General features: G+C 38.5%; 1 protein-coding gene across 1 annotated transcript; it reads left to right on the top strand.

Moving 5' to 3' along the window:
• On the top strand, nucleotides 6,223-6,786 carry LOC107605661. Its single transcript, XM_016307619.1, has one exon. The coding sequence runs from the start codon at nucleotides 6,223-6,225 to the stop codon at nucleotides 6,784-6,786; it is 564 nt and encodes a 187-aa protein (XP_016163105.1).

Here is a 13,035-nt window from a genome sequence, read left to right on the forward strand (position 1 = left end):
TTTTTTTGATTTTTGAATTTTTATGATGAGAGAGAAAAATACTAAAAAGATGCAATGCATGAAATTTTTAGATCAAAACATGTGATGCATGCAAGAATGCTATGAATGTCAAGATGAACACCAAGAACACTATGAATGCCAAGATGAACATTATAGACACAATTTTGAAAAACTTTTAATGCAAAGAAAACATGCAAGACACCAAACTTAGAATTCTTTAATGCTTAGACACTAAGAATTCAAGAATGCATATGAAAAACAATAAAAGACACAAAACAAAAAAAGCATCAAGATCAAACAAGAAGACTTACCAAGAACAACTTGAAGATCATGAAGAACACTATGAATGCATGAAATTTTCGAAAAATGCAAGATGCACATACAATTGACACCAAACTTATAACATGACTCATGACTCAAACAAGAAACACAAAAATATTTTTGATTTTTATGATTTTCTAATTTTTTTGGATTTTTATTTTCGAAAATTTTTGTGAAAAATAAAAATAAAGATTCCAAAAATTTTTAATATGAATTCCAGGAATCTTGCATTCTTAGTCTAAAGCTTCAGTCCAGGAATTAGACATGGCTCACTAGCCAGCCAAGCTTTCAATGAAAGCTCCAGTCCAAAACACTAGACATGGCCAATGGCCAGCCAAGCTTCAGCATTTAACACTAGAGTATATTGCTCTTGATAACAAATTGCAAGCCTCAGTCCAAATAAATTTAGACATGGCTTTTCAGCCAGCCAGGCTTTACATGCTTCATGAAACACTAGAATTCATTCTTAAAAATTTTGAATAAAATTTTTTTTCGAAAACAAAAGAAAAATTTTTAAAAGATTTTTGAAAGATTTTTGAAAAGAAAATAAAAAGAAAATTACCTAATCTGAGCAACAGGATGAACCGTCAGTTGTCCATACTCGAACAATCCCCGGAAACGGCGCCAAAAACTTGGTACGCGGAATCGTGATCACACTTTAATTATGTAAAATTCATTGCTCTTTCTTTCCTTGGTAATGGCGCCAAAAACATGATGCCAAGACCATGGTTCACAACTCCGTGTAACTGACCAGCAAGTGCACTGGGTCGTCCAAGTAATACCTTACGTGAGTAAGGGTCGAATCCCACGGAGATTGTTGGTATGAAGCAAGCTATGGTCACCTTGCAAATCTCAGTTAGGAAGATTCATGTAGAACAGAAGTGTTTGTCAGGCACGCGTTCATAAGGGAGAAGGATGATGAGCGTCACACATAATCATCACCTTCATCACGTTCTTGGGTGCGAATGGATATCTTAGAAGCGAAATAAGAAGAATTGAATAGAAAACAGTAGTACTTTGCATTAATCTTTGAGGAACAGCAGAGCTCCACACCTTAATCTATGGAGTGTAGAAACTCTACCGTATGAAAATACATAAGTGAAGGTCCAGGCATGGCCGTGTGGCCAGCCCCCCTGATCTAAGAACCAGACGTCCAAAGATGGTCAAAAAGACGCCTCTAATACAATAGTAAGAGGTCCTATTTATAATAAACTAGCTACTAGGGTTTACATGAGTAAGTAATTGATGCATAAATCCACTTCTGGGGCCCACTTGGTGTGTGCTTGGGCTGAGCTTTGAGTGTTACACGTGTAGAGGTCTTTCTTGGAGTTGAACGCAAGCTTTTGTGCCAGTTTGGGCGTTCAACTCTGGTTTTGGCTCCTTTTCTGGCGCTGGACGCCAGAATTGGGCAGAAAGCTGGCGTTGAACGCTACTTTACGTCGTCTATTATTAGCCAAAGTATGGACTATTATATATTTCTGGAAAGCCCTGGATGTCTACTTTCCAACGCAATTGGAAGCGCGCCATTTCGAGTTCTGTAGCTCCAGAAAATCCACTTTGAGTGCAGGGAGGTCAGAATCCAACAGCATCAGCAGTCCTTCTTCAACCTCTGAATCTGATTTCTGCTCAAGTCCCTCAATTTCAGCCAGAAAATACCTGAAATTACAGAAAAACACACAAACTCATAGTAAAGTCTAGAAATGTGAATTTAACATAAAAACTGATGAAAACTTCCCTAAAAGTAACTAGATCCGACTAAAAAGATACTAAAAACAATGCCAAAAAGCGTATAAATTATTCGCTCATCATTTCACTAGCCTTTTTCTTTGTTTTTAATAAGTTTTATGCACTTTCTTGAGTTATAAGTAGGCAATTGGGGTAAAAAATTCATGCATGACTGGATTCATCCAACCATAGTTAATTTGATATAATTTCATGAGAATTATGCTATAATTACTTGTGTACTAAGAATGATGAAAATTCACATGACTTATACCAAGGCTTTGATAAGTTTGTTTGGTTGATGATAGGAAGAAAGAAGTAGAAAAAGAGCAAGGAAGAAGAGAAGGAGAGGCCATCGTTGGCCCATCAACGTTGAAGGCAACATTTTGGAAGAAGAAAACATGGGTGCCAATGTTGGAGGGAACGTTGGTGAACCAACGTTACCTCCAACGTCATTGAAAATGTTCAATTCTGGAGCTAAATGATTTTTGAGCGATGCGTACACGCCTATGACGTGTACGCGTGAAAGAGAAAAATTTCTATATCCACACGTACGCGTCACCAAACAAACGTTGAAGGTTCAACGTTGCCTCCAACATCCGCGATGAGGAGCCCAGAATTTGGAATTGAGAAACTTGAATCGACGCGCACGCGTCAGTGACGCGTACGCGTGGATGGAAAAAATAGCAATGCACGCGTAAGCGTGGTGTACGCGCACGCATGAATAAGTAAAATCACAGCCTTCACGCGTACGCATGGTGCAGGCGTACACGTGGGTAGCAGAACGTTGGCCTTCCAACATTGAGTCAAACGCCAATGACAACAGGTATATCTGGTTTTGAAGAAATGCGTTTGAGTCAACATTGGCCATCAAACGTTGACTCCAACTTGAGCACCAGAACTTTGCAATTCAAACAGATCTCTTCTCAACAGCAAGGGAAACGAATTTGAGCAACTTCAACCCAAATTCCATCAAGACCAAAAGCCTAATTCAGAGATTGAAGATCAATGGAAGAAAGTGTATAAATAACTTAGAATTTAAGTTAGACGGGACTCTTTTTTTTTTACTTTTACTTTTCGGCTCATTTTACTTTTCGGCAATTCTTTCAATTGATAAATGTATCTTTCAATTCCATTTTCCATTTTGAGAGCTATGAACAACTAAACTCCTTTCACTGGGTTAGGGAGCTCTGTGTAATTCAATGGATCAATATTAGTTTTTATTCTTCTTCTTCTTTCTTTTCTCTTGATTTTGCTAGAAAGCTTTCGTTCTTCATCCAATTGGATAGTTGTCTTGGGAAAGAAGCTATTAATAATTGGATCTCCTCTGAACCTTGGAACAGGAATGAGGAGATCATGCTAGAAATACTTTCTCACATTGGATTAGATTGGGGTTTGGATGGATATAGTGACATGTAATCCTACCAATACTTTGATCTATGAATTTGTGTGGTATAATCAGTGACCACACTTCATCTCTTCCCATGAGCACTTAAATCAAGAAATTGGGCAATTGTTCATGCTTAGAGAGATTAGATTGCCAAGAAATTGGGATCTAATCACCTAAGATTGCCAAGGAGATCAATGAATACATTGATTGAGGAAGAGATGAGAATGAATTTGATCCGAAGAATTATCACATCTCCTGACCCCAATGAGCTTTCCCATCTCTGATCTACCCATTCTTTTATATTCTGCTTCTTTAATTTCATGCTAAACCCCATTCCCATTTAATTTCTTACAGTTTAAGCTTCTGTTCTTTATATTTTGCAATTTAATTTCAGTTTCTTTAATTTTTAGTAATTTAAGTTTCTTGCCAATTTTACTTTCTGCAATCCCAATTCAATTCTAATTTCGCTCAACTAGAACAATTCTCCAATTAACATTGATCAACCAACCAATCCTTGTGGGATTCGACCACACTCTACAGTGAGTTTTTACTTGACGACAATCCGGTGCACTTGCCTGTAGGAAATTGTTGAGAGACAGTTTTCGAGTGAATCAAGTTTATGGCGCTGTTGTCGGGGATTAGTCTTGTATTGAAAATTACTAAATTGGAGGGCAACTAGATTGAGCACTTTTCTTTTATTTTGATTAATTGAGTTTTAATTTCAGCTGTTCATTTTCGTTTTTCTGCAATTTTAGTTGTTTCTCTTTAATTTCTTCACTTCTTTACTTTCCAGCAAGCTAACCCAATAACTATACTCTATTTTAGTGAACTCTATATTTGCTGTTTCTTGTACTTGTTCCTTGTATGACAGGTAGGTGAAAGGAAACCTCAACCTCGTTTGATAGTGAACCGGAAAGAACTTTCCTGAGATTAAGGATGGAAGCAAGAGGAAAGAGGGCTGTTGGTGCAGAAGAAGAGGACAAAGACTTAGATATAACCATGGAGGATGATATGAAAAACCATCATGAAGGAGAGATGAACAATCATGCCAGAAGAGGTGCAGCCAACCCTGCTGGACAAGAGAGGAGAGTTCTGGGCTCTACATCAATCCAAATCCAGAAAACTGTGGTAGCAGCATTCAAAAGCCAACTATCCATGCTAATAATTTCGAATTGAAACCTCAGCTCATAACTCTTGTGCAAAATAACTGTTCCTTTGAAAGAAGTGCCCAAGAGGACCCTAATAAGCATCTCACTAAATTTCGAAGGATATGTGACACAGTTAAATCTAATGGTGTTCATCCTGACACCTATAGATTGCTACTGTTTCCATTTTCTTTGAGGGACAAAGCATCAAAATGGCTAGAATCATTTCCCAAGGAAAGCTTGACAACTTGGGAGGATGTAGTGAATAAATTCTTAACAAGGTTCTACCCTCCACAAAAAGTAAACAGGATGAGAACTGAAGTGCAAATATTCAGACAGCAGGATGGTGAGGCTATTTATGAAGCCTGAGAGAGATTCAAAGATCTGACAAGGAAATGCCCCCCTGATATGTTTAATGAGTGGGTGAAACTTCATATCTTTTATGAAGGGCTAAATTGTGAATCAAAGAAAGCTGTAGACCACTCATTTGGAGGTTCCCTTAACAAGAAGAAGACCATTGAAGAAGCCATTGATGTTAATAGAGACAGTGGCTGACAATGAGTATTTTTATGCCTCAGACAGAAGCAACAACAGGGGAGTCCTGGAATTAAACCATATGAATGCAATCCTGGCCCAGAATAAGATGATCACCAAGCAACTGGCTGAATTGACCAAGCAAATGGAGAGGAATCAGGCTGCAGCTATCCACACTCAATCATCACCTCAAGGAGAGTTGGACACAGAAGAAGGAGTTAACTGGGAGGAAGCTAATTACCTTGGAAATTCATCTAGGCAAACTCATGATCCATATTCTAAAACCTATAACCCTGGTTGGAGGAACCACCCAAATTTTGGGTGGGAGAACCAACAAAACCAAGGCCAAGACCACAGACCCCATAATCCAAACCAGTATAACAACTCCACTCATCAACACTCCAACCAAAAATCATACCAGACCACACAAAACACTTACTCACAGCCACCATACCAAAGCCATAATAACCACTCTCAACACCCTAATTCCAACCAACCATCACCACATGATGATGACAGAATGTCCAAAATGGAAGCTATGCTTGCAAATCTTTGCAAGGAGTCTAAAGACATGAAAAGATTCAGGGAAGAAGTGAGAGATAGTATAAAAAAACGAAGGGAGGTTATTAAAAATCTCGAATCTCAGGTAGGACATCTTTCACAGCAGACTCCGAAGTCCACTGATAGTTTCCCAAGTGATACTGAGAAAAATCCAAGAGGGGAATTGAAGAAGGTGAGACAGGAAGAGTGTAAGGCAGTTACTCTTATAAATAAAGAAATCCTGGAAGAAGATACCAGAAAGCCAACAGATCACAACCAAGGAAGTTCCAGGGCAACTTGGAGAAAAAGGAACAAGAAATTGGATCTGCACAAAGGAAAGAATCAACAAAGAAGGAAATGCCGAAACCTTATGTGCCAAGAGCACCATTTCCTTAGAGGCTCAGAGGAGGTGAGAAAGAATGGTCATATTCAAGATTCCTAGATATGTTTGCATCCCTCAGTGTCAACATCCCCTGTATCAAAACTCTCCAACAAATGCCTACATACATCAAGTGTATGAAAGAGCTGCTGACCAAGAAAGGAACCTTATAAGGGAGACAAACAGTGATAATGAACAAGGAATGTAGTGCCCTCATCAAGAAGGATGTACTCCTAAAGAAAAAGGATCCGGGGAGCTTTCATATTCCCTATACCATAGGAGAGACAAAAATTGACAGAGGACTCTGTGATCTAGGGGCTAGCATAAATGCGATGCCTCTGTCTCTTATGAAGAAGTTGCAAATCAATGAGATGAGATCCACGGATGTAATCATCCAATTGGTGGATAAAACTCAGAAGCAGGCCGAAGGAGTAGTCGAAAATGTATTGGTGAAAGTGGGAAACTACTTCCTCCCCACTGACTTTGTTGTTCTGGACATGGAGGAAAGTTACCTCCATCCCATTATTCTGGGGAGACCATTTCTAGCCACTGCTACAGCATTGATAGATGTGAAACAAAGAGAGTTAATCCTAAGAATATATGATGAACATCTCACCTTTCATATTTTCAAACCTATATCTGAGTTTGAACCAGAACCTAAAGAGCCGAAGGATGATCACAGCAACATGTGCACAAAGGAAAACAACAGTGAATCAGCAGCTGAACCTTTGAAACAGTCTTTGGTGAACAAGTAAGAATTTCAAGAGATAAAGCAACCAAGAGAACTCAAGAAAGAATTGAAGCCACAAGAGTTGGGAAGAGCAACTAACGAGGAACTCCCTGACACAATAATCACTGGAGCACTACTGGAAGAAGAGAAAAGAGTGGTGAAAAAATTGCCAAGAGGATGGAGAAAGAAGAAAATTCCTACAGAAGATTTTTTCCCTGGAAACAAGGTGATATCCGTCCACCAGCCATCAATCTCAACACAGCTTCCGACACTTCCATCTTAGTTACCCCAAGTGTTCACAGTAAAAAAGGTCATTTTCCTTGGAACATGTAGAAATCATCAAGGAGTCAAGTGGAGAAAGCTTCACTGTGAGGGGAGAAGATTTGAGGCGTTATAATCCACTCTAACAGTAAACCAACCGTCAAGCTAATGACGCTAAAGAAGCGCTCCATGGGAGGCAGCCCATGATTTAGTTTCCTTATTTTTGATGCTTCAGTATGAATAATAATTGTTGCTCTAACATGAATTCAAGCTCTCATAGACAATTTTGACAAGTATCCATGACATTGTGAAGCATATGATCCAATTCTAAGTTTGGTGTGCCTAAAGGCACACTAAGATACCTTTCAAAAATGATGATCATATCACCATTTTGACATGTGTTTCTTGGAATATATAACCAAACATTAAGTTTGGTGTTCTATATATTGTAAGAACAAGTCATGAGAGTCAAGGTTCTTTGGAGTCTTGAAATTCATGAAAGTGCAACCATGTTTATAATTTTTAGTTAATGTTTAGAAATAGAAAAATAAGGTGTTTCTCATGATGGTTTAACCAAAAGTGACACTAATTCCGTTGAGATCTCAATGACATTACTTGGAGGAAGTAACACCTTGAACCATATATCCAAACACTAAGTTTGGTGTCCTCCAAGACTATATAAGAGCACAAAAGGAGTCACGGCTGGATGAACAATCATGATGAATACTAGTCAAAGTTTTAGTTTTAAATTTAAGCATTTCTTGCCATGTATTTACCGCCACCTATTCTAATTATTTTCTTTGTTTTGACATGATGGATAGGTATGCAGAAGAATAGCTTGATGAAAGGGACAAGACAATGAATGGTAAAGCTATCATGAAGACAAAAGTAGATCACATGACTTGGAAGGTTGCTTCGTAAAGATAAAATTCTGCACATCCTTGGAAGAAGCCCTTAGAAGACCGACCCCACATGCCTAATGAAGAGGCAACTTTTGTCCCCATTCATCTTTACATGCAAACCATTCATTCTAAACCTTTCAAGTAACATCCTGACCGTCCAATCTTCATTAAAAGTTGCTATAAATAGCTTCACCTTGACCAAGCCTCAGGACTAGAGTTTTCACACTTCTTGTATTCTCTAAAATCAAGACCTAACAACCGTGTTCTTTGTACAACAAAGCACCTTTGTTCACTTGCTTCCATAATACTACCTTTCCTTCAAACCACTTTTCCACCGAGAGTGCATCACACCAACCCCCTTCTTCATAAACCTTCAATCCCTACTCGGCTAACCATCAAGGGAGATATGGCATCTTCAAGTTTCAAAAGAAGGAGAGGAAAGGAACTTGTTACTGAAGAAATTGAAAACGACTATGATCGATGGAAGTTCAGATCATGGTTTCACCAAATGCAACTTGGGTGGATGAATGACAAAAAGATATATCCAGAAATCCCTTTCCAACTACCTGAGGATTGATGCCTAGAAATAAGAGCCAAGATCAGAAAGAGAAAATGGGAAGAGCTGACCTCACCGATCACTAGGATTAATGCAAACATCATAAGAGAGTTCTATGCTAACACTGCAAGGCTAGATATGACCGAAGCCCCAACGTACAAGAGTTATGTACGGGGTGTGGAAGTAGACTTTAGTCCGAAGACCATTATGAAGGTCTTAGGACTAAGGGCAGCACATTTTGATGAGCCGGGGTACCAAGAAAGAGTAAATGGGAACCCAGATTATGATGAAATCGCTAGTGATATCTGTATGGTGAACACTGACTGGGAGAGGGACAATTAAGGGGGGCACAAGTTCTTGAAAAGAGGAGATCTCATCCTTGAAGCAAAAGGTTGGTATTAGCTGATAAAGAGATCAATTCTGGGCACAATGAACACCTCGAAAGTTAACAAGAAAAGGGCTATCATGCTACACTATATCATGGTGGGAGGAGAGATAAAAGTTCACGAGATCATTGTAAATGATATTCAAAAGGTTGCAGAGAAAAATTCTGCTGAAGCCTGGCTCCATTACCCAAGCACCATTATGAGGTTATGCATGAAGGCCAGAGTGCCAATGGAGGATGCAAACCCAACATGGCTGCATCCAGGCATGCCTATGACCCTCGAAAGGATGATGAATGTCACAGAGGCACAACAAAGTCGAAGACCACAAAGGAGACGAAGGAGAGAAGAACCACGGGAGGAAGAAGAACAAGATGTAGAACAAGAAGAAGAGTAACAATTCCAGTCACAAACCAACATGGACATGTGCCGGATGCAAGAAACAATTGAAAGGCTATCCGAACAGTACATGAGAGTTCAAGAGAAACAAGAAGAATTCCATTTACAATACATGAGAGCTCAAGAGAGATAAGAGGAGCTTCAGTTGAGAATGATGATCCAGCAGAGGGATTTTGAGTTAAGATCTCTAGTTATGCAAAGAGAACAAGCTTCATAATGTTAAGGATCTTTCAACCAGCTGGCCCAACTTCAAGTTGATAATAAGAGAGCTTTCAAGGAATTCACGACTCTTCAGGATGCAAGATATGAAGTTCAAGCTGATTACAACATAAATTCTCAGATCAAACTCAACTACATTGCGGAACATCTACATAATCTGAACCCAGCATTTCCAATTTATGATCAATACTTCAAGGAAAGAAGTGAGATAGAAGTGAACAAAGCAATACACCTTGAAGACAGAGTGGAAGAGACAATGAAGAAAGATGGATTCTGGACAAAGTTAAAGGGAAAAGGCAAGGGAGAAACTAGTAAGCAAGCAAGCAAGCAAGAAGAAGAAAGACAAACAGGATAAAAAATGAAAGGTGGACTTGCTCCTTGGTTATTCTATTCGATAAAGAAAGAACATGTCTGTTTAGTTGATAGTAACTTTTAGTTTAAGTCATTTTGCATTTTGTTGTGTTTAATTTTGCAATAAGTATGCTAGCCTGGAAGTGTGTGTTTTCACTTTCACTAGTTTAAATGCTTGTCTTGTCCCCTGAGTCTTTTCAATTTGAATAAAAGAAATGTTTGAACAAGAAGTGGAAGAGTTCCTTTTTGGCAAGGAAGTGAAATAACAGTAAGTGGTGGTATATTATGTCTGATTGTGTAGTAGCTCACTTATAATTAATAAAAGGATAGGCTATCTCCCTTTTTAGTGTAAACTAGCATGCTGTCTATGAATCTTAGCAAATAAAAATCCTTGGATGAAAGAAAAACAAATAGAAAGAAAGAAAAAGAAAAGCCAAAATTGGCAACAAAAATAGAAGAAAGCAAAAGAATAAGGCTAGACACCAATAGCTTGGACCTTAGGACATATGCCTGTGGTGTCTTTGTACTAGGATCTGCTTGGATGATTAGGTTCTATGGAGTGTTTTAACACTTGGTAACTTGGGTTAACTAACCCGGGATTATCAACCCAAAGTCCACTATTAAGAGCAACCTAGTTACAAGGCATTTAGTAACCCAAAGAGGTGCTGGGCACCAATGTCGTAAGAAGAATTGTGAGCCAAGTATCTGTAGTGAATATGTGTTGAGTACAAATAAGCTAAGAAGTTGCTACAACACATGACACTAAGCTGCTAGAATCAAAGAATAATTTTACAGAAAAAGAAAATAAAGAAAAGTAATTACCAAGGATGAGTGAATAATAAGAGGTCATAGCAGTATGTTAGTTGATGCTTAAAGAAGACATTCTATTCCTAAGGATCAATAAGAAGTGAGTTACTGCATTGTCTGCATAAAACCCCATGAACTACTAATAATGACTTGCTGATATGAACATCACTTTCTGTTTTATTCTTTCTTCTCAATAATTTAGTGCTTACTTAGGGACAAGCAAGATTTAAGTTTGGTGTTGTGATGCCAAGGCATCTTAGGCTAGTTTCACTAGCCTTTTTCTTTGTTTTTAATAAGTTTTATGCACTTTCTTGAGTTATAAGTAGGCAATTGGGGTAAAAAATTTATGCATGACTGGATTCATCCAACCATAGTTAATTTGATATAATTTCATGAGAATTATGCTATAATTACTTGTGTGCTAAGAATGATAAGAATTCTCATGACTTATACCAAGGCTTTGATGAGTTTGTTTGGTTGATGATAGGAAGAAAAAAACAGAAAAAGTGCAAGGAAGAAGAGAAGGAGAGGCCATCATTGGAGCCAACGTTGGCCCATCAACGATGAAGGCAACGTTCTGGAAGAAGAAAACATGGGTGCCAACGTTGGAGGGAATGTTGGTGAACCAACATTACCTCTAACGTCATTGAAAATGTTTAATTCTAGAGCTAAAGGATTTTTGAGCGAAGTGTACGCGCCTATGACGTGTACGCGTGAAAGAGGAAAATTTCTATATCCACGCGTACGCGTCACCAAACGAATGTTGGAGGTCCAACGTTGCCTCAAACGTTGCCTCCAACGTCCGCGATGAGGAGCCCATAATTTGGAATTGAGAAACTTGAATCGACGTGCACACGTCAGTGACACATACGCGTGGATGGGAAAATGGCAATGCACACGTAAGCGTGGTGTACGCGCACGCGTGAATAAGCAAAATCACAGCCTTCACGCGTACGCGTGGTGCACGTGTACGCGTGGGTAGCAGAACGTTGGCCCTCCAACGTTGAGTCAAATGCGAATGACAACAGGTATATCTGATTTTTAAGAAAGGCGTTTGAGTCAACGTTGGCCATCAAACGCTGACTCCAACTTGAGCACCAGAACTTTGCAATTCAAACAAATATCTTCTCAACAGCAAGGGAAACGAATTTGAGCAACTTCAGCCCAAATTCCATCAAGGCCAAAAGCCCAATTCAGAGATTGAAGATCAATGGAAGAAAGTGTATGAATAGGTTAGAATTTAAGTTAGACGGGACTTTTTTTTTTTACTTTTACTTTTCGGCTCATTTTACTTTTCGGCAATTCTTTCAATTGAGAAATGTATCTTTCAATTCCATTTTCTATTTTGAGAGCTATGAAAAATTAAATCCCTTTCATTGGGTTAGGGAGCTCTGTGTAATTCAATGGATCAATATTAGTTTTCATTCTTCTTCTTCTTTCTTTTCTCTTGATTTTGCTAGAAAGCTTTCGTTCTTCATCCAATTGAATAGTTGTCTTAGGAAAGAAGCTATTCATAATTGGATCTCCTCTGAACCTTGGAAGAGGAATGAGGAGATCATGCTAGAAATGCTTTCTCACATTGGATTAGATTGGGGTTTGGATGGATATAGTGACATGTAATCCTATCAATACTTTGATCTATGAATTTGTGTGGTATAATCAGTTACCACACTTCATCTCTTCCCATGAGCACTTAAATCAAGGAATTGGGCAATTGTTCAGGCTTAGAGAGATTAGATTGCCAAGGAATTGGGATCTAATCACCTATGATTGCCAAGGAGATCAATGAATGCATTGATTGAGGAAGAGATGAAAATGAATTTGATCCGGAGAATTATCACATCTCCTGACCCCAATGAGCTTTTCTATCTCTGATCTACCCATTTTTTTATATTCTGCTTCTTTAATTTCATGCTAAACCCCCATTCCCATTTAATTTCTTGCAATTTAAGCTTCTGTTCTTTATATTCTGCAATTTAATTTTTGTTTGTTTAATTTCTTGCAATTTAAGTTTTCTGCCAATTTTACTTTCTGTAATCCCAATTTAATTCTGATTTCGCTCAACTAGAACAATTCTCCAATTAACATTGATCAACCAACCAATCCCTGTGGAATTCGACCGCACTCTACAGTGAGTTTTTACTTGACCACAATCCGGTGCACTTGCCGGTAGAAAATTGTTGAGAGACAGTTTTCGAGTGAATCAACACACCATCAAACCATCCTCAGTACACCCGAAACCTAAGCCTCCATTTGCTAATTTTTCATAATAATCATCAACTAAAACCCTTAGGTTATTTTCCCATGTTCTCATGCCCAAAATTAAGCCCAAAGGCCTTAAAATGGTGTCACAAAATCTTACAATCTTGTTGGGAAGGTGAAATAGTTGTAAACAA

The sequence above is a fragment of the Arachis ipaensis genome, chromosome B01 (assembly GCF_000816755.2).
Source record: "Arachis ipaensis cultivar K30076 chromosome B01, Araip1.1, whole genome shotgun sequence".
Classification (NCBI taxonomy): domain Eukaryota; kingdom Viridiplantae; phylum Streptophyta; class Magnoliopsida; order Fabales; family Fabaceae; genus Arachis; species Arachis ipaensis.